Source organism: Xiphophorus maculatus, chromosome 3 (genome assembly GCF_002775205.1).
Source record: "Xiphophorus maculatus strain JP 163 A chromosome 3, X_maculatus-5.0-male, whole genome shotgun sequence".
NCBI classification, from domain to species: Eukaryota; Metazoa; Chordata; class Actinopteri; order Cyprinodontiformes; family Poeciliidae; genus Xiphophorus; species Xiphophorus maculatus.
Window position 1 is genome coordinate 26,906,060 of NC_036445.1, and position 21,393 is coordinate 26,927,452.

Below are 21,393 nucleotides of genomic sequence, written 5' to 3' on the forward strand. Positions count from 1 at the left end.
GTATTTTAGTGTTTTTCCTCTCAGTCATTAAAAAGCAATAATCTTTAGCTATTTAATGTACATCTGAAAACATTTCTATTTTAGCTCCATCCCCAAATCTACAGAACTACAGTAGAGACCCTAATTAAATGTAACAGAGTAGCTTCCTTAAGACACTAATGGATGATGGACACTGATTAATTTCTTCCCTGAAATTAATTTCTGTATTGTGCTTATATATATATATATATATTGGGAAAAAATGCATATTTAATAAATTGACCCCTTTATTCAAGCAGCACATTTCATACACAAGGAGACACGACATCTGATTGGTATAAAACATGAATCAGTTGATCAGTGGATCAATACAAACACATTTATCAGAGGAGATGTCGGAGATGATAAGAATTTATAAGCAATCCCAAAAAATATTTCAGAATTCCATTAAATCCTTAAAAAACAACAACACAAAAGCTAACATCTTTATGAGAATAATATTGGCAAATGTTGATTATGAGGCGTGCTGTGTCAAAAAGGCTCGAATTCTCTGTAGGAGCTCCTTCTTAACGCTGTCTGGCACCAAGGCTGCAATAAAGACACACTGATGAGTCGCTTTCCTGCAACATTCACTCTTTTTCACTGGTAAATATGATCGCAAACTCTTTTATGAAGCCCTACAACATCATTGTACATACACATACATCTGTTTTCTTTCTGATATGCTTCTGTTCTGAACGGTGCATATGCATTGGGATCAAAGGTGTGGAATACGCTGGATCTTTTCTTCAAAAACGTTTCTTTTTTATATATATATATTTAGCAATTGCCTTATTTTTTAATCATCTTATTTATGATGACAAATTATGTAGTCACTGTTTTCTGAGACTGTAGTGTCGATTTGTTATTCGAGTTACCTCTTCCTTTAGGGGTGACCTCTACAACAAGGTCCTCCACCGTCACGTGCTCCAGACCTTTTTGTTTGATGACGTCTGCATGAGGAATATAATACAGTTAGACTGACGTATCAGAAGAGATTAAAGTTAAGGATAAAGTTTAAAGCTAACTTTATTGACAAATCAAAACAAACAAAAAAAAACTAAACCCCAAAATGTTAACCTCCAAAGGAGGTCACAAAGATATCAACCACTACTTTATAGTGCAAGTGGGTTTATTGAGAGTATTAAGACTGTCAAGTGTTCAATAACTAATGTCTTGTCTTATATTAATTGTCTTAATATAAAGTGGTACTAAAACCTGTGAAAACTTCTTGGTTGATTTTATTTTATTGGTCCCTGCAGAGGGCGCTGTGGCTGACGTCCACAACTTGCTCTCAAAGCACCGCCGGTGAGTAGTACAGAGAGATATTGTAATAGTTCTTACTAGAAACCGTCACTGCACTACGACTAAAAGGCTTTTATCCTCAAACCAAACCCTAACCCATGTTAACTCTCCATTTTGTTAAATATTCTGTTGAACTGAACAGAATAAGTGACCGTCTGTACTTCAGAAGGGTTTCATTCTGAAAACCCTTCAGAATGAATGTTATTTTTTGCTCCGAGAGCAAAATAACATGTATAGAAGTAACGGCGCCCCCTGGAGTCAAGATTTGACTACTGCAGAATTCAGTGCAACATCTGTTGAGTCTGTTCAACTGAGGGTTGGAGATGCAGAGTTCTCCGATCCTCTCCTCAACCTATTCACCTTCATCCTCGTCATCTCTGACCTTGTTTTACTCTCTTCTTACTGTCTGCCATTAAGCTGCACGACCTTTATTTCCATCTCTGCCCTCTTCACTCTCAGCCATATTCTACATAAACCCAAACAAAAACATTAAAAATAAAGTCAACATTTTTCCTATCTCTGCTTTAACTTCACTTACAGGTTCTATCTTTATCTGACAAAATGATTGTGGTAAGCTTTAAGTAATGTGGGTTTGTCTGTGAATTGTTCTCATTTATGCCAACAGGTCTACAAAAAAAACATTTAGGCTTTACATAACCCCTTTAAAGTGAATGCTGAATGTGCAGACTTTAGCTCAAATTTAGGACTTTAGTCCAACGGTTTCTTTTTCCCTTTCTGCCTGTTTCAAGTCTGAGAACTGGAAATATTCCAAATTTTGGAATAGTTCAAGTTCCAGAAAAGTATAAAAATGCAGTATTAGCTGTTTAAAAATAATATCCAAGCCTGCATGAGCCCTCATGCTAGCAGGAGGGGGAACTCTGATTTTAATTTTTAAGTTTACCAGTGACATTTGGCGGACTTATTGTGTCAAAAAGATTTGCTGTTGACACAACAACAGAAATTGTGTCAACAGAATGTATAAACTCTGATGATGACTTTAATAAAAGTGACAGTGAACGTAAACATCAAATGTTTGCACTCTTAAAAGCAGTCACACTGCACAAAAAAAAAAAAAACATTTTGAAAAGCAACACAAGAACTGTAAAATCCAACAGTTTCAAGACTCCGACTTTGTTCGCGTTTAGGATTTTAGTGTGGACAGTTTTTTCTACATTATTCATAGAATAAAAAAACAAAACTAAAGGAAAGAAAACACCACCTTCTCTGAATACCTTGAGGTTTTCTAACTCGTGTAAATTCTGTCGACCTTTTCGCATCTCTAAGCCAAGAAAAGAAAAATTGAGAAACATAAAAGTACCTCTTCTTAGTAAATCTAACCTTGCTTCCCTCATGTACCAGCCGCCATATTCTTTCTGGAAAAGAGCTTTTACCTTTGCATTGAGCCTTCATTTGGTCCTTCCATCCACACTCTGTGAGCTTGGCTCTCAGCAGCTCCTTCAGTCTGTCACCCACATAAACAGAGGAGAGCAGGTGAATTTTATGCAGAAAAATGCCTTCAAGTTGGCATTTTTAGTTGAAACATATTCAATAATACCCCCACCTTCTGAGTTCTACATTGTATTAAATCCTACCCACCTGTCTCTTTCTCCTGTCTCCGTTAGCTTCTGGTTTATTGACGCCTTCAGTCTGGCTTCTTTATTCATCGTGTTTGTTCTGGGAGGAGAAACAAAGGCAAGTTAACTCAAAGACTCCAAAAGGGAAGCAACAAACAATATACACCACCAGCTGAAGCAACGGCGACATTACTATCAAGACAACACACCGGGTTAAACTTAACCCGAGCTTTACTCACGGTGAGATTCCACTTCTTCTCGCGAGATTCGGCAGCCTGTCTGCATCAAAAAGTGAGAATACGACGACCATTAACGGCGCTACAAAAAAAAAAAGAAGAAAGCAGAAGCAACGTAGCCCTAAAAATCCCACCCACCGAGACTCGCTAAGTAAAGTGGCTATCTCGTTAACAAGTCAGCTCCAAAACATTTAAGCTTTCACAAAGGATCCCCTAGGACGGTGGAGCGCGGTCACAGCAGCTGAAACTCCGCAAACTTCCGGTGCAAGGCGGAAACACGTCATGTGTACCTTGGGACTGGACTTAACCCTTTAATGCATGAATGACTATAACCTCTCAGTTTAGACCGAAGTTAGTTGGACAGTGTGTCTTTAGCCAGTGTGTGTCAATGAATATTACTACAAAAATAAACAAAACAAAAAAAAAATAACAATAAACATGGCAATAAAGAAAAGTAAATAAAAGCTATAACTGAAGACGATAGTGTAAAATAAGCAGTGAATCCATTTCTCTCAGTAAATATATTTCTATTTTTGTTGACATGACATTCACACCATATATCAGTGGCAGTGCGAAAAATCAAGGCAGATTAATCCATACATTTTAAAAGTTTAATTATTTCCTTGGCACACTTAACAAAATAAAACAGTTTTTTTTTACACAAACAAATGTTTCAAAGCCTTTATTTCTGTTTATGGTTTCCCGCTTACAGCTAAAACATTGCTTTTAAGATTTGACTATATTAGACTGATGAAAATAAACATTTTAAATACAGAAATATGGGCTTAATAAAAAGTGTGCTACATCTGCTTAAAGGTCATTTAGACTTCCTAATGCATATTATAATTTAGTGGACTGAACTATTCTGATTTCCTAAGGAAATTAATTTGGCGTTATCATTAGCTGTAAGTCATTATCACACAGATAAACACTTCAAATGTGTGTGTGTATAATGAACCAATATTCAAGTTTTGCTCATGTAATCTAGTTAAGTTGTTTGTGAAGCTGTACTTAGGCAATGTGCTGGTTTCAGGTCTTTTTTAAAACAATCTGTACATTTTGTATACTATTTGTTGATGACAGATATTGACAGGTGTTTTTTTTTTTTTCTCTAGTAGGAAAACAATAAGATACGGTATTTCAACAATATAAATCTCATCCCAACCCTTTTTTATTGGAGACAGACTTACTGGAGTATATTTTTGTTTTTTTATTCCATTTGGGATCCTAATAAAAAGCACAAACCTTCACACTAAATGTCAATTTTAAACCGTTTGGTGACGGCCCGTTAGTAGTTTAGAAAATGTTCCTCCAAAAACAATGCAAACATATGAATCAATGTTTTTATTAAAAAAAAAAAAAAACGAAAGAAACAAAAAAAAATCTTGTACACCAGATTTACAACCTGTCGAATCTGAACGGGGCTTTTTGTCAACTCAGAGCAAAACTTTTGTTTATGCTCAACCACCAAATGTTTGAACATGAAGTCATAAAGTGAAAGAAAAACAGAAACAGAAATGATTTCTTTGTGGGGGGGAAAAAATGTGCAAAACAAACCAACAAAAGAAAAGCTAAATGCTATGTCTCTTTATGAAACCCCATAGGGAAACAAATTAACTACGCAAACCTTTTCCAACCAATGAACACCAGTTTCACCATGTTAGTTCTTAGAACTGCCCACCGTCGCTCACTCGTTTAGGTTCAAAACAGTCACGTTTTCACTCAATCACCTCATAAATAATAAAGCAGAACATCCTGCCATTTGCAAAGCTTTTGTAACATTGCGAATAAAAATTTGCCTTCTTCGACTTGCTTCAATGGAGGTTTTAAAACTCTTAGCTTCATCATCATGCATATATATATTAGATTCTTCACCCGGTTAGGTTTTCATGATTACAGAAATAATATTCTAGGCAATGATCAGGAATTCTTTCTTGCGGAAACACATTAAATCTGCACTTAAATCCTCTTCGTGGGTGAAGCAATTGATTCTATCGCCTTGGTGATCCATATTTTATAAAAAAAAGTATGTTCATCAGTCATATCCAAAGCAATATTTCCTCCAACAACAACACACACACAAATAGAAACGAAAGTTTAGATCTCTGGATAATTACCTTCGACAAAATGTCTAGGAATGAATGGTAAACCAGCAGCCATGAGGTTGCCATAGGAACCCATAGCCTTCATTCATAGTTTGACTTGATAATTGCATCGATCTTCATCCACACCAAGTGTAAAAGCTCCAGTTTTCATTCAAATGCAGATTTCCAGTGTAGTGATGGCTTCCGATTAGAGTGACGAAAATAAAGCCATGATCATCAGGAAAAAAAAAAAAAAAATGTACAGACTCCGAAAGACATAAACATAAAAAACAACACAATAATTAGCAAAGCAAAGAATGCCACTGATTAACAGTGATGCAAGTTATAAATTACACTCCTTTTTTTTCCCTGTGAGGCCATAAAGATTTTATGAGATTTTTTTTTTTTTTTTTAAGTTGCAGAGAAGTTTCGTTTACAAAATGCTTCTGGGAGAGAACAAACAAATTAAGTACTACCAACCAGATTAAGTCACAATCTAATTATTTTTTTAATTTTAATTCACACTTCTCCAGTGTGTAATCTGCTCTGGAGACCGATGGGTTTTTACAGTGCAGCCGCGTACCAAACTGAAATGGCTGCTGGTAGAAACGGGAGGAGGAGGACAGTTTGTAAACAGATAAAGTAGTGACTGATGATAATCCACGTGGAAGGAACTTTAAAGACTGTTTTAATGATAGATTTGAAGTCTGTGCCCGAACCCAGGCGCCCCCGTCGGCTCGAAACGGAGCATTTCCAAAACGTTACGAGAGCTTGACTGCGATCTTTTGCTCCTTCTTCAGCATCCTCTGAGCCTCTTTCTCCATTTTCTTCTTCTGCTGCTCCATGAAGCGCTTCTCCCTCTCAGCCATCTTTTGTTGCCTGGTGGAAAGAGACAGAAGCAAAATGAGAACAGTCTGGTTCATTGAACCATTCAGACGGTATTAACTATATAAATGTGTAAATATATAGAACATGTAGGATAACAAACTTGTGCTCCATTTCTTTTTGGTTTTTTCCCCCCCAAACATCCGTATAACTGAAACAACTCAAATTGTTACAGCGGACGTAAACGGCAGGAAGTCTAGCAGAACTTTTACCTGAGCACTTCCTCTGCCTCCCAGGCAGCGTCGGACTCATCCTCCCAGGCGTTTGTGTCCTCCTGCCAGTTTTCCATTTCGCCCAGTTCAGCCTGAGGAGACACACAGAGTCAAAGTAAGTTTGCAGCTTTCCTCTTTTTTTTAAAGAGCCAAAACTTATTATTTTGACCACTGGAGAGCTTTGGTTTAAACTCTTAGCAATTGGTTAAAATACTTTAAGTTTCTTAGGATGTCTGCACCATCACTAAGGAGAGTTTACAGTTTTTCTTCTGCCTCTCATTAAGTCACTTATGTTTTCTCCATTACATGGACATTGAGAATGCAAATATAATATTGGACTATAAATTCATTTTATTGATTAAATCACATTTTTTTGTTTTCAAAGATTTGAGTTTTTGAAAAAAAAAAAAAAAAGATTTTTTTTTTTATTTCACCAGTGCACTCCTTGGTTCAGAGTGATGTCATCACTCACAAAGCCGCCATCTTGTTTGACAAGCCTGGTTTCTATTTACTTATTTGGTCTTTAGAATTCAGGTGAAATCCACGAGGAATCATAAGCGTCGTGCTAACATTTTTTTTATTTATTTATTTTTACGAGAATAAAGATATGTTACGGGAATACAATCAAAATAGTAAAAATAATAAAGTCTTAATATTATCAGAATAAAGTCGTAATAGTAGGAGAATGAAGTAGTGAAGTAACTACATGTCGTTGCTTGTACTTGTGACAGTGCAATGACAATAAAGTTGAATTCTATTCTATTCTAGTTATATTATGAGAACTCAAAAACAAAATTACGTTTTTTTCCCCTCATTAAAAGGAATGTTTTCTTGTCATATTAAGATGCTCTAGTATTTATTCTGCTAATGTTCTGACTATATTCTCATAGTTAAAAAGTAATTCTTGCATCCAGGGTTTAATACGCCGTCGTACAACTCATAGAAGGGACGATTGAAATAAAAGCCACTTTGTGAAAATAATTTGTCATTTGTAATTTCTTTTTTAGAAAAGAGATTTTTTTTAAATAAAATCAGAAATGGGAATGGGGGGGAAAAAAAGTGATATTTTTAAGCCACATCGCCCAGGCCGAACACAGGACTTTAATTTGATTTTTACTGCTTTGCAACACGTTTATAGTCGAAACAAAAACCTGAACAAGTGAAAACGAAAGAATCTACAGAATGTCTTGAAGGAAGCCGAGGCGTTTCTCACAGAGGGCGGACTGAAGCTCATCATGTCCTGGGAGGCTGCCAGCCTGCTGGAGAATCCTGCTGACCCGTCGGGAACCAGGTAGTTCAACGGCTCGCGCTTTTTCAGCACAATCTGGACCAGAAATAAAAGGGCGAAGCAGTCAGACATACGATCAGTCTTAAAGCTGTCTGTATTTTTCTTCAATGTCAATTTTTCAACTCTTCGTTTGAATCAAAAGAAAAAAAAAAAACAAAAAACAAAGTCCGTCTGCTCTGAACCCGCTCTGTACCTTCTGCGTCTTCCTGATGGTGGGAGCCATGTCTTTAAAATAATCCGGCTCTTCGTCTGCATCGTTGGGCGGAGGGGACACGTTTCCATTTCCACCTTCGATCTTAATACTCGTAGGAGCTTCTTCATCCCAGGAGCTCCACTCTTCGATTTCTGGCTGTTCAGACCACAAAGGGAGACTTTTTTTTTTTTTGAGTTCATTAAATTTTTTTATTTTCATGTTTTCTTACCCAAATTCTGAATTCCAGCCTTATACTTTTAGGGAACGTGAGAGACGCAGCTACTCACCTGTTTTGGTAAAGAGGAGGAAAAATCGACTGTCGTTGGGAGAGTTATCTGATCACCGCTGAGCTTGCGGCCCCTTCCGCTCCTGTGTCACAATCAAATTATTCAAATCAATTTCATAGAACCACAAAGCAGACAAGACGAAGCATAATCAGTTTTTTGGTAATACACAAAGAAGATTCCACCAAACGGAACTTGTTTCAGTTCAGATTTTTTTTTCTTCTTTTTTTTTTTTCACAATTAGTCAGTAGGAGATCCAGTGACTCGCAGAAGTATCTATACTTGTTCACATTTTGTTACATTACAGCCACAAACTTTCATTATCCGAGTCTTTATCTGTAAGCTCAACACTCATAATTGCAAAATGCAAGAAGGAATATAGACCTGCAATCTTCACAATGTTAAGTCCAGCTAAAGAAGACTTGCTTAGACCTGCAAACGTTAGAAGAACTTCTAAGACGACGACAACTTCAGCTTTATTTGTTTTTTATTGTTTTTAGTAAATGTCTGCTTCAGGAAATTTGTCGTCATTTTTAAAGAATCCCCAATTTATTTCTGTTTTCAGATTTTAAAGTTAAGAAAAGCAAAATGTTTGCACAAAAGACGGCAGCCACATTTCCTTCCATCGGATGTAGAATTTTAAGGAAACTGTGAAAATGTAAATTGTTTACAACTTAATGACAAAAAGAAAAATAGATCTTAAAAAAAAATCAACAGTATCTTCTGTATAACTCTGTCATGGAATACCACTTTAATACATGAAAATAACTGCTTAGATCCTCTTTTTTTATTAAATGTATATTTAAAACATTTGTTTATTCTTCATCACTTTAATACAGACTTATTTTAGAGCTGTTGGAAGCTGCAAAGAGCCACTTATGGCAGACGCCTGTCCTAGAATTATTCTTTGCTGAGCAGTAACTCAGGAACGGTCGCTCTGAGAGTCTGGTAACGCATCGATGAAATGCCCCACATTAATATTTGTGAACGTTGATTACTCTGAAGTGATGGGCCTGTATTCCATTAAACTACCGTGCAAAACTTGTGGACGGGAACCCAAAGCGTTTCACCCAAGCCAAACAGTTCAAAGATAACAGCAGCAAATACTGAGGGAATGCATGTAAACTTCTGATTTTGAAGACATTAATAGATCGTTGACATTTTCTTTCTCCTGTTAGCAAATAAAAATTATTTTGCTGATTCTAACAGACCCGAAACAAGAAATGTTTGGTCCGATTTAGCTTCAGATAGTGAGGGGGGGGAAAAAAGGCAAATGTGTCTTTTTATTCGGTGTATGTAAACTCCTGGTTTTAACTTTTCACCCAAACAGTGCGTGAAAAGATAGAGGAACCTTGTGAGAATGCAGTAGAAGCAGAGATATGAATACAATTAAGAGACAGGGGCAAGACAAGAAAATGAAAATTGACAGCGATTGAGTTATTTTACAAAGAATTGGAACCAATATGAATTCTTTTTATTATTATTATTATTATTTGTAAGCAGAAAAATGTTTTATGGTCCCTAGAACAACAATAACAGGTCAAAATCCGTTTCAAATCACAGTATGGAGGACTAATGGTGCTTACCTGCATATCAACCTTTTAAAAAAGGACAGCAAACTGGCTAAACACGTGCAAATCTTGAACAGACGGAACTGAGTGATGGCCATGATGAATCTGAGCTGCAGGGGGGGGGGGGGGGTGGGGCAGAAAAGAAAGCAATATTGAATAATGATGAAATAGAACAGTTCCGATAAAAAACTTTGAAACAAACAAGACGGGCAGAAATGAGAGCCAATCAACAACTTCCTCAGGAGACATGACGAGCGAATCTGTGACACTAGGATGCAGTTCCTCTGCGTTCATGTTTCTGAGTATTAGGCTAACGATGAGTTAAACACATCTTCTTAATGCAAATGCCGTCTATCCTCGCCTTATGGTCAGCACGTCTTTCTATGCAAATGCATACTCACCTAGAAGGACGTATGCGGGGTGAATGATTTGTTCTTGTGAGTCAGAAGACACAAGTTCATTTATTTCCTAACCGTTGCTTGCTAGCTTAGCCCACTGAGAAACATTGTATTTTTGAAACCTTTAAAAGTTATTCTCAAACGAGACATTGGCACTGAGGAGTAATATTGTTGTCACAACATAGATATATACGTGGCAGCTTCCCATACCACTCATTTATCGCGAAAAAACCCCTAAATTCGTGGCGTCGCTTGTCTCCTTCCCATGGCTGCCATATTGGAAGTGGGAGGAGCTGAATCCATGTTGCGTTTAGGCGCTATTGGGAAAACGAGAACGAGACGGATACGTCTACAATGTATTTCAGTGATTCTTGAGAAATGGGACAAAATGGGTTTAAAGTTTCCCAATTTTTTAAAATTATTTCTCAAGTTTGTGTATACAAACATGATAAATAATGTTTTGGAAATCTAAAGATGCTAAGGTGCAGGCTCCCAGTTGCAACATTTGTTTGAAAATTACATTTTTAATGGAACTGACCTAGAACTTTGTCATCACGACCTGGCAAAAATAAATATAAAATTAATTTTTAATGACCCTATTAGTGATATTTTTACTCAGTTTTACAGACAAATGCTTCTCAAGAAACAATAGAAATATTATTTAAAACTAAAAACAACATAAGTCCATCTGAAGGAGTTGACAGTGCACGACCGAGTTGACACAGAACTGAAGGTGGTGACAAACTAGTGAGTCAAAAGAAATACTTGATACATGTGAAGTAATGCCATTTATGTAAAGTACATTAAAATGAATTAACTGCACATTTAAGTGAGATTTGCCAACACTATCACTGAGAGAGTCACACTGTCAGTTGAAAACTCTGATGGAGTTGACAAAATGCCAAACTACCTCAATTTATATGACGCTATTCTGATGGAGGCCATATTGTAGCTCATCGGGTCCATGCAGTCTTTACAGTATACTAAAATTAAGCATTTATTTCACAAAATATATCCTAAAAAGATTGTTTTGTTCCTCAAATGCTTTTTAAAGAATTGACTTACAAATACACAAATGAGTCAGGTCCAGCCAAGTGGTTCCACTTTAACTTTCAGGAATAATGAAATATATATCGTCTTTTTTATTGGTTAGTTGTAATATTGTATATCTGGTGATATAATTCCTACTACCAAGAACATGTTGGTTGATACTAATTTCAGTTTTTAACAGTTTATATATATATATATATATATATATATATATATATATATATATATATATATATATATATATATATATATATATATACATTATTAAATACTAAAATGGCTTGCCATAATTGATGGCAACGTTTGATGTTTCGAAAGGGGGCACCCGAAAAAAGAAAAATATCACCAGTTACTCTTAAAAAAACAGAATATTATCCTAACACATTTTTAACCATAGTTATTAATGCGGCGAAAACACTTAGCGAATATTTGACATTCACTTATTTGTACGTGTCATCCGCAAACGAGTACGTCATTTAGGAATGAGCCAATCGGTACACAGCTTAAACGGAAGTGGCATATTTGAAAATTGTCAGTTGGGCGTTTTTTTGTTTCGCTGTGCATCGCATCTTCTGAAAAGGTGAGTTTTAGTGATTGCTTTCTTTAGGGAAGCATAAACAAGGCGATGTGATTTTTCTGCTAGCTGCGTAATACTGTAAATTATACAAAATGCATCATTACATCATTACTTAATTTGAGATTACTCGGCGCATGCAAGGTAAGCAATGCTAAGCTATTCACCGCTAACAACATTGCTATTAGCAAACATTGTATGCCGTCAACACGAAAGTCGGTATTTTTAAAGAACGAGATGTTCAGAATAATTCTGGAACGAGTGTTTCAATGTCTCTCGGCATTTGTTCATATCAAGAGTTTGGGAGGAAAATTGTGAATTTCTTTGTTTCTCGGCTTCGCTGTTGTTCCTTACGTTGGTTAGCCAAATTACTTTAGTTGCTTAGGTGTTTCTTTGTCAAACAGGCGTTGCGAAAGTTTTTGTCACAGTGGTAAAGTCTTGAAGAGGGCGAATGTTTGTTGCACAAAATTCAAATTTGGCCACAGTTTGATTTAATTTGATTTGACTGGAAAAGCTTTTGTTTAGGATGGGCTTTGTCGGCTTCTCACTTTCAGATGGAAGAAGAGGAACACACAGACAGAAAGCAGCAGCTCGCCAGGCTTTATCAAAGGTTCAGCAACATAAAAAAGTATTTCAATGAAGGTAACGAATGTGCTGCTGATGATTAACGAACAAGTCCCTTCGTCCTTCCTTTGTTTACAGTCTTTTTGACGTTGTAAATACCCCCTCTCCCTTTTCTTTCCTTTCCTTTCAGATGACACAGACAACATCAACCAGGTCATCGGCTCAAACTCGCCCGAATCTTGCCTCTCCTACCTGAATGACCTGGAGAGGAAAAGGGATCCCGTGCTGGACCAGAACCACCTCACCAGGCTCATAGATTTTTATACCAGGGTGTTTTCCAATATGCCACTGGGGAAACACTGTCATAATGAAAGCTACGCCAGGATGTTGGTCCGATTTGCCGAGCTGAAAGCGTGAGTAGATGTGATATTTCGAGCAGTTTGGAAAAAGCATCGTCATTCCTTTGAGTTTTTTTTATCTTTTACTTTACTACCACTAATGGGAATATTTTCTTTCACTTGACAGTAATGCACAACTTAATGATGATCTTTCCAAAGAAATGCATTGAAATTTAGTGGTTGTTGACAAGCTGATAAAAATTTTAGACACTGTACCTGAAGCTCTAAATAATAAATTCTGGATAGAATTAACTTTCTTTCTTTTTTTTCTTTTTTTTTTTCTGTTTTCCTTCTGCTAGACTTCAAGATGTCAACGAGGCAGAGGCCAACTTCAACGTGGCGACAGCTCACAGCCAGAGCTTTGCGTTTGTCCACGTCGCGCACGCGCAGTTTGAGCACTCTCAAGGTACAGGACCGTTTTTTAGCTCCTTGTGGCATCTGGGTGAGTGTGTGTTAAGTGTTCACCTGGTGGGTGTGTTTCGTGTTGCGTCTCCAGGCAACACAAAAAGAGCCGTTCAGATACTACAGAACGCACTGGAGGTGGACGCCAAACCAAAAGAACAGCTGGTGGCTGCGCTGCAGAGCATGCAGGCCGGGAAAACGGCGATCTGTCTGGAGGACAAGGAGAACTTCCCATGTGAGAACTTGTTTTTTATATTCCAGTTTACAAGTCATTAATACTGGGGGCGCAGCAATGAATCGGCCCAGATTTTCTTCATTTTGGGTGTTCGGTCCATCTTGTCTGCCTCCATAGATTCACATCTGTATGTGTGCAGTCAACAATAAATGCCCTACTTTTGCCAACTTAGCAACTTTTCAAACAAACAAAAAAAAAAAAACACGTTATCAGCCAAAACCTGAATAGGAAGGTCAGATTTGGGGGTTTTTTGTTGTTTTTTTTTAAGTTTGGCGATCGACCAGAAAACTGCAATCGGTGCACTTTAAAGCTGGACAGTATGTCTTGAAAATAAAATACAACATTTTTTCCCATACTTGTTCCAATCTCCACTTTATTTTTCATTTTATTTTCTTAAAGTACAAATGTTGGATGACAAAACATTTTCAAAAAGTGGCGTTTATTTCCCTTCTGTGAGCTGGAGCTCTGAGTACTAGAGCAAGGCTATTAGAATTTTTGCTTAATTACAAGAACATTGTTGTGATATTGACAGAATAAAGTCGCAATTTTACTAGAAAAACTGAACTATGGAAGCCCAACGAGTGCACTGATGAAAAAAATCCTGATTTAAAAAAAAAAAAAAATTATTTACCCCCTCTCCCAAAAAAACCCCAACAACTTCAAAAACCAAAAATTTGCTTCATCTTCCAACCCCAGTGCATCCCTCATTAATACCTTTCTTATCTTACTAAATTAGATTCATCTTATAGTTTTTTTGTGTTTACATATTTTCTTTGTGTTTCCAGCATTATCCAATACAACTGTGCAGGATTCTGTCAAAAGAGACTTGGAATTCCCGAAACTCGGCAGAATGTCAGATGGAACCGGCGACTTGCAGCTCTCCAGTCTTTTTAGCATGGAGTAAGAATGAAGTAGATTCTTAAATTTGCACGGTTTTGTCGAGGAGGAATACGCTTATTTATTTATTTCTTCAGGACGGAGCCACCGTCTGGGGCTTTGGACGATCCGTTTCCTGGCTGGAGGACGGGATCCCATCGGAAAAGAGGAGTTGGCTTGGTGGGCTTCAGCCTGCGGGATAAAATAAATGACTTAACGGTTCTTGGAATTTTCACCTTTTTTCCCCCCCCTTTTTTTTGTTGATAGCCGGGGAGAGTACCTGTAGTGCCATTTTCAATTCCAGAAAATGATGACGACATCCACAAGAAAGTCTCCAAATCAAGCAGTATGTCTGTTACTAGGGGTTTGTCCAGGTTTGTATTTTCCCCACTTCACTCTGATGCCCCTAATTTATTCCAAATGCAAACTAATTGTGTATTTTATCTGTTTTTTTGTTTTGTTTTTTTATTTTCTCTCAGACCAACGTCTGGTTCAAACGGGACCTCGGGATTTGGAGTGTCCTCCTCGAGGAAAAGCGTCGAAGGCCGAGACGTTGTCAGGGATCAGGTGAGAACAAAGAAACTTGCTGGCAAAGCTCTTTTGTGCTTCGGTGCGAAGATGATTTTTTCCAAAATCCATTTTGACGCACTAGAAGCCATCAGTTCTCAGTCCGGATCACGGCCAGTGGGAGGACCAGACAGACTCGACCGCATCGCTCCTCCAATCAAACGGCGCGAAAGGATCGTCCAAAATAGAAGGTAAAACCTGCTGAGTTGCGTTTTGACCTGCAGCGTGCTGAACGGAGTGATCAGTGGAGATTAAAGTTCTGTTGTCTTCTTCTTCTGCTTATTGTTATTATTTCCTCTGCAGATGTGACTTTTAATTTCGAACAAGTTGTCAACTCCAACTCTCCCGAGTCGTGTTGGACGTACCTGATGAGCCTGGAGAAGAGAGGAAACCCTCACACAAACGTCAGCCTGCTCAACAAGCTCAAAGACTGCTACTCCAAAGTCTTCAGCAGGCTGCCGATCAGACAGTACAGCAAAAACACCAGCTACGCCAGAATACTGGTCAGATATGCAGAACTGAAGGGGTGAGTCTTACTGAAGACATTCTGGGGGATCTCCAGATGTGAACGTATAAAGTGTCAGATTTTCATTATCTTTCTAAATATCAAAGATGCACCAATCTGATTGTTGTGCACAATCTCTTTTCTATATGGACTGCAGAGTTTTCGATTAAAGTTGTGCTTCTGAATCCAACATAAGGAGATAATCTAAAATGCACTGAAAAAAGTATTCACAACCTTTTCACAGTATTGCTGGTTAAAGCCGCAGTGTGTTTAATTAAGGCTGTATGGTAGATGAAGTGACCTGTGGTTACCTTGATTCTATACTTTTGACTCGGTTGAAGTCTTTTGATAAATTTAGATAAAGTTCTTGGATGCTAAATAACACAAACTCTTATCTTTTCTTTATTTCAAATCAGTTTTCTGCCTTTTTTGTTTCTTTCCTCCATTTGGTTTTTCTCTGATTCTTTGCTGCTTTCTCTCTTTCTTTTTTTTTTTGCTTTGTTTTACCTTTCTTTCTTGGTTTCTTTATTTGGATCTTTGTTTTCTGCCTTTTTTTCTTTTGCTTCTGTCTTTGTTTAATTTTTTCCTCTGGTTTCTGTTTCGATTTTCTTTCCTTTTCTTGTTGCTTTGTTTTCGTTTTTTGCTTTGTTTCTGTCTTTTTTTTTTCTTCCGTTGTATTTGTTTCTTTTCCTTTTCCATTTTGTTTCTTTCTATTTCTCTCTCATTTTTTCTGTCATTTCTTTATAATTTATTCTTTCTTTTTTTTTCCAACAGGGGATTCTGGTCTGTTTCTATCGCTACCTAGCAGCTGTCTGCTGAATATCACCATTTGTTTTCCACTCTGTAGGATTGAAGATCCAGATGAGGCTCAGGATCACTTCATAGTCGCGAGATCCAACTGCAAAGGCTTTGCGTTTGTCCACATTGCACATGCCCAGTTTGAGGTTTCTCAAGGTAATCTTGTGTTTTTATTTGTGGCTGTACTAAAATAACTGGAAGTGGCAAAGCAAATAAAAACGTTTAGAATCTCGAGATTTCATGTTGTGAAATGAGTTCTTCGTTCTCTTCATGTTTGACCAGGTTACCAAGGTGATTTTGTGGATTTTTTTACATTTTTTAATTTTTTTTATTTTTTAGGTAACCTGGTCAAAGCAACTTCAATTCTGCACAAAGCTCTGGCATTAAATGCCAAACCGGCAGAGCTTCTGGAGACGGCCATGCGGAACCTAACATCGGGAGAGAAACAGCTGGTTCCCCCCATGGAGGACGACCCGCCCATGGGTAGGGATCAGTCTGAAGCGGAGTGCTGCTGCTGCTTTTTCTGTTTCTGTCTGCTGAATCTGTAAACGTCCGTGTAGCAGGAAGCGGGCCCCCCTCTGGCGGGAAGCAGAAGCTGCAGCTTCCGGCTCGGATCCCTGTGAGCCAGTCGGTGGAACGGAATAAACCTGCCAGCAAAGAGCTGGATGCAGAGTGGAAAATTCCCAGTCTGCTCTCCCGGCAAGTTTCTCCTGAGGTATTAGCAATATTTAATTTTATATATATATATATATATATATATATATATATTTTTTTTTTTTTTTTTGTATTTTCCCTCTCTAGATGCACCGATTCATTTACTTATTTTTTTTCACTGCCAATGCATATATCTGAGGTTTAGTATTGGCCAATAACGATCCGATATAGAATAACTTGTTTCGAAATGTTTCTTTTTTTTTTTTTTTTTTAAACAGACATAAATGTTCAGAATTACAAATTTAGTTGATAACTGCACCAGTACAGCACATTGAAATTCTTGGTCAAACTTGTGAAAAGCAACACAACTTTAATTTGTTCAGTCCGTGCAATTAGGAGTAAAACAGCCAACGTAAAATAAATAATAATAAAGCGTGACGTCACTCAGAACACGTAGCATAGAATTGAATCAATAGATCTGCTCTTATTGATCCGTCAACATTGTCACAATGAATTGCTTTCAATATCGGGGTTGATACAGATATTGATATCGGATCGGTGCATCTCTACTGTTAAGTCATTTTATGCTTCACTTCATTTGCTCCTAAGGATAAACGGACCACGCCTCCCGACCTCAGACCCGTTCCCCGTCTGGTGGAGTCTTACCCCACTCCCTCCATCCAGCTTCCGTCCAAACTGAACCCACAAGCCGCCTATCAGACGCCCAACGGCTACAGGAACCCACGTCCCAGTAGGTAGGTGCTTAATTCGCTCACATCCAAGATCTGGATCGTTTCAGCCTCTTAAACGTTTAAAGAAGTTGGTCTGGTTGTGTATTTTCCGCCCTTGAATGAACGATTTTCACAAGTCGTTTCTCCTCAGCTTCATCACTCCTGTCGTAAAGAGAGGCCCCGAGGCGGCGTCCTCTGCAGCAGCGCCTCACAGAGCCGGAGCCGCGCAGCAGGCCTGCACGCCTCTGAGCCACACAGCTGGTTTCCACACTCCACAGGTGCAGCACTGTTACCGCCCGGTTACAGATGTTTCAACCTGTTCACTGGATTTTGTTATTTACCTCTCAGCCGAAATCCCTTGCAAATAAAACAGAAATCTCATTGGAACTTATTTGTTTTTCAATGAAGGTCTCCTTCAGTTCTTTTTCAAACGAATCCATCACAATAAAGGGGAAGCAGTTCTTCATCCTCAAGATGATTGGACGAGGCGGCTCCAGCAAGGTAAAGCATCACGGACGGCAACAAAAAACACAAACCACTTCAAACCAAAGTTGTTCTGTTCTGACTCGGGGTGCGCCGATAAATCAGCTTTAACTATCGGCACAAAGATCTGAAAATCAGCTTTTGGTCTACCATGAGAGAGAGCTGACTGACCTGCCCACCAGCTCACATCTGAACGTGTGCCGTTAACAATAGCCTCCCCACTGTTGAAAACATGGTGACTGTCGCTATATTTGGAGACTTTTCAGACCAAAAAAATTGCTATCGGCAAAAATCGGAATCAGCAGGTCAACAGGATATCAGTGCATCCTTATAAAGTATTACATCTGAATATCTAAAATTAAGGCCTTAAAATGCGCTAGATTATATTTTTTAAAGAAAAATTTATTTGGCCGTTAATACGTCAATTGAAACTTTTGAATTTATTCGTGGATTTTCTATGTAGTTTTTTTTTTTTCCCTCAAGATTTTTCAGTCAAGCAACATTTTTAATTGCGCGCAGACATCTTTATTGCATCCCGTGACTTGAGGCGGTTACGCTAGCTTGCTGCTAATGTAGCCTTGCTAGCTAGCTAACTTTTTTTTTGCTAATTTATCATCAGTGGCTCACTTCTGTTGCCAATCCATGCAATGCTCCGTTCATCCTGTCACTATGCAGGCTAAGCCACTAAACAGACCTCAGAATTGTCAGTTTTGATCCACTGAGTGGCTAAAGCTCCCCTGAAAACCAACAGCTAATACTACTTGCTCTGACCTAAGAGCAGCGTTTTGAGAGACATAAACTCCGAAGCTGGACGTTTAATGGATTTTAAGCATGATGATCGAGCAGCGGTTTGACATACTTTATTTCATGAACGTTGTTTCTATAGAGGGAAATATAGCTGAGAAAAGGAATAGAACATGGCAGCAGAAGAGAACAGAAAGCCACAGATTCAGCAAATTGGGAGAAAAGATGGAAAAAAGAAAACGATGTCTAATAATTTTCCTATTGTGTATGTGTTGCGATACATGTCTTAAATTTAGTTGACGATGGACTTAAAAGCCTCACATTTACATTGATGAAACCTGTTTTTAAAGATTGCAGCAAAAAAAAAAAAAACTTCAGTTGGTGCACTCCGAACTCTTGTTGTTTTTGTTTTTCTTTTCTGCAGGTCTATCAGGTCCTCGATCACAAAAAGCAGCTGTTTGCAGTGAAATATGTGAACCTGGAGGAGGCTGACGCTCAAACGATAGAAAGTTACAAAAATGAAATTGAGCATCTGAACCACTTGCAGCAGTACAGCGACCAAATCATAAAGCTTTACGACTAGTGAGTATATGACTAGTCTAGAGTCGGTGTGTTGATGATGAATCGCAGTGGAGTGTGTGGTCAAATCCAACCACCTTTAGCTTGTTTGGCAGAGATTTTGATGGTTCCACTTTTTTTTGTTTTTTTGCAGTGAAATAACCAACAGCTATATCTACATGCTGATGGAGTGCGGCAACTTGGATCTGAACACCTGGTTGCGAAACCGCAAAACCGTCAACCCGCTTGAGAGGAAGTTCTACTGGAAGAACATGCTGGAGGCCGTCCACGCCATCCACAAGCACGGTTCTCGTCGTCTCCAACTGCTTGTCATATTTTCTGTGTTGTTCGTTATAAATGAGTAATTGTGACGTTTTCATGTTCGCTCTCTGCAGGCATCGTCCACAGCGACCTGAAGCCGGCAAATTTTGTCATAGTCAACGCGTCGCTGAAGCTGATCGACTTCGGCATCGCGAACAGAATCCAGCCCGACGTGACGAGCATTATGAAAGACTCTCAGGTAGGTCATATTTATTTTAGGTTCGGTTTTAATTGAGTTGTCTGATTATTTATGGTTTATGTAGTTTTTAGTTTTTTAAAAAATGTGTGTTCTAATCACACAGGTTGGAACGCTGAACTATATGCCTCCTGAGGCCATCAAGGATACATCATCTCAGCCAGGACAGGCGCGATCCAAGGTACTCATCTAAACCTGGCTGATTTAACTTGTGAAATAAGACTCGTATAAAGAATCTCAATATAATAATAATTATAATAATAATGGTGTTGTACAGATCAGCCCTAAAGGAGACGTTTGGTCCCTTGGATGCATCCTCTACTGTATGACCTATGGGAAGACTCCGTTCCAGAGCATCACAAACCAAATCGCCAAGCTGCAGGCCATCATCGATCCGTCTCATAAGATCGAGTTTCCCGACATCGCAGAGAAAGATTTGCTGGATGTTTTGAAAGTGAGGCTTTTTTTTTTTTTATTTATTTTTTTGGTATGCAATGAATTTCGTTTACCTGTTTGAATAATTGTAAAGCTTGAAATCACGTTAAACTGCTTAGAAAACATCTGACTGAGGTTGGGATTGGTGGCATTCATGATTTATAATTTATAAGGTAGGTAAGTAAACTTTATGTACATATAGAGGTCCGAAACTAGATATGCTTTAAAATGAATAACAAAGCTTGTCGCTCAGAGCACAAAGAATAGAATTAGGCTGGATAGATCTGCCCTTCGGTTTGGGCACATTGTCACCGACACATAATCCAAAAATTGCTTTAATATCGGGACCGATACAGACATTAATATCGGATCGGTGTGTCTCTAATTATTAATTAAGCTTAGATGGTCATTTATGGGAGTTTATCACATTTTCACAAAACCTTAAATGAAAATATCTCCACGTGTATCTTCTTGTTTCTTACTTCAAATGGAGGAGGCACTGGAATAAAGGGAATTCTAGTTCTCTCTCTGCCACGTCTGTTCACAAGTCCCAAGCTAGCAGGTTAAGTTTGTGATGCCACGTTTTCTCTCGTTTCATCAGAGGTGCTTGGTGCGAAACCCAAGAGAGAGAATCTCCATTGCAGAGCTGCTGGAGCATCAATACCTCCAGCTGAAACCACAATCCTCTCCTGAACCAGGTACGCAAGAGCCAAATAAGCCCTCTGGGTGCTCAGCGATCAACTTCTGAAGCTAAACTGTGATTCGTTTTGTTCCGTCAGAGCGTCCTTCTGACAAGGACCTGAAGAGGATTCTAACTGACCTGGCAGCCCTCCAGTCTCCAAACAGTATCGTCCGAGCAGCTAATGTAGGACTTTTAGTGTGTGTGTAACATCTTCTTGATCACGCCTGACATTAAACACTAACTTTATTGTTTCTTACAGAATTTGGCTAAAATGTGCAGCAGCGGCAGGAAGCTGGATGTCACAGAATGCGCAAAGTCGTCGTCCTAACAATCAACAATCTCGTTTCCTCCTGTCTTCATTTATTTCCTGTTTATGTCAACTGATTTATTCAGACCCCTTTGTGACCACTATAGAGGTATCTTACTGTAAGTCTAAACTAGCGTACATGTATTTAACTAGCATACATGTATTTTCTTTTTCATTTTAGCTAAACTAATTGTAAGCTTATACAGTTTAGAAAAATAAACACACTTTGTTCCAATGAGCTGCTTGTTGATTTTTTTTTTTTTTT

At 38.2% G+C, this 21,393-nt stretch overlaps 3 protein-coding genes across 6 annotated transcripts; 1 reads left to right on the top strand and 2 right to left on the bottom strand.

The window, feature by feature from the left end:
• Positions 1-244: 244 nt before the first annotated feature.
• Positions 245-3,400, bottom strand: eny2 (ENY2, transcription and export complex 2 subunit). Of its 2 annotated transcripts, XM_023330296.1 has the most exons (6): positions 3,272-3,400; positions 3,137-3,176; positions 2,920-2,997; positions 2,715-2,785; positions 897-971; positions 245-567 (listed from the first exon to the last, which is right to left on the bottom strand). In XM_023330296.1, the coding sequence occupies exons 3-6, from the start codon at positions 2,985-2,987 to the stop codon at positions 494-496; spliced, it is 288 nt and encodes a 95-aa protein (XP_023186064.1). In that variant the 5' UTR covers positions 2,988-2,997; positions 3,137-3,176; positions 3,272-3,400; the 3' UTR covers positions 245-493. The 2 variants fall into 2 exon arrangements, with proteins under 2 accessions (XP_023186064.1, XP_005809713.1); XM_005809656.3 differs by having other exon boundaries at positions 3,137-3,400.
• An 843-nt stretch (positions 3,401-4,243) lies between these two features.
• Positions 4,244-10,341, bottom strand: ebag9 (estrogen receptor binding site associated, antigen, 9). Its single transcript, XM_005809655.3, has 7 exons — positions 10,052-10,341; positions 9,666-9,760; positions 8,083-8,164; positions 7,796-7,951; positions 7,528-7,638; positions 6,315-6,406; positions 4,244-6,096 (listed from the first exon to the last, which is right to left on the bottom strand). Exons 2-7 carry the CDS (start codon positions 9,746-9,748, stop codon positions 5,979-5,981), a joined length of 642 nt encoding a protein of 213 aa, XP_005809712.1. The 5' UTR covers positions 9,749-9,760; positions 10,052-10,341; the 3' UTR covers positions 4,244-5,978.
• A 1,269-nt stretch (positions 10,342-11,610) lies between these two features.
• ttk (TTK protein kinase) lies at positions 11,611-21,366 on the top strand. Of its 3 annotated transcripts, none has more exons than XM_014472743.2 (25): positions 11,611-11,678; positions 12,227-12,314; positions 12,427-12,649; positions 12,934-13,040; positions 13,131-13,271; positions 14,057-14,171; positions 14,246-14,327; positions 14,415-14,521; positions 14,627-14,714; positions 14,800-14,905; positions 15,018-15,240; positions 16,067-16,173; positions 16,357-16,500; positions 16,578-16,732; positions 17,281-17,426; positions 17,554-17,680; positions 17,811-17,903; positions 19,054-19,211; positions 19,342-19,493; positions 19,583-19,707; positions 19,811-19,885; positions 19,982-20,158; positions 20,741-20,837; positions 20,919-21,004; positions 21,081-21,366. In XM_014472743.2, the coding sequence occupies exons 2-25, from the start codon at positions 12,227-12,229 to the stop codon at positions 21,147-21,149; spliced, it is 2,991 nt and encodes a 996-aa protein (XP_014328229.1). In that variant the 5' UTR covers positions 11,611-11,678; the 3' UTR covers positions 21,150-21,366. The 3 variants fall into 3 exon arrangements, with proteins under 3 accessions (XP_014328229.1, XP_023185991.1, XP_023185990.1); XM_023330223.1 differs by having other exon boundaries at positions 16,581-16,732; XM_023330222.1 differs by lacking the exon at positions 11,611-11,678 and adding an exon at positions 11,731-11,816.
• Positions 21,367-21,393: the final 27 nt, after the last annotated feature.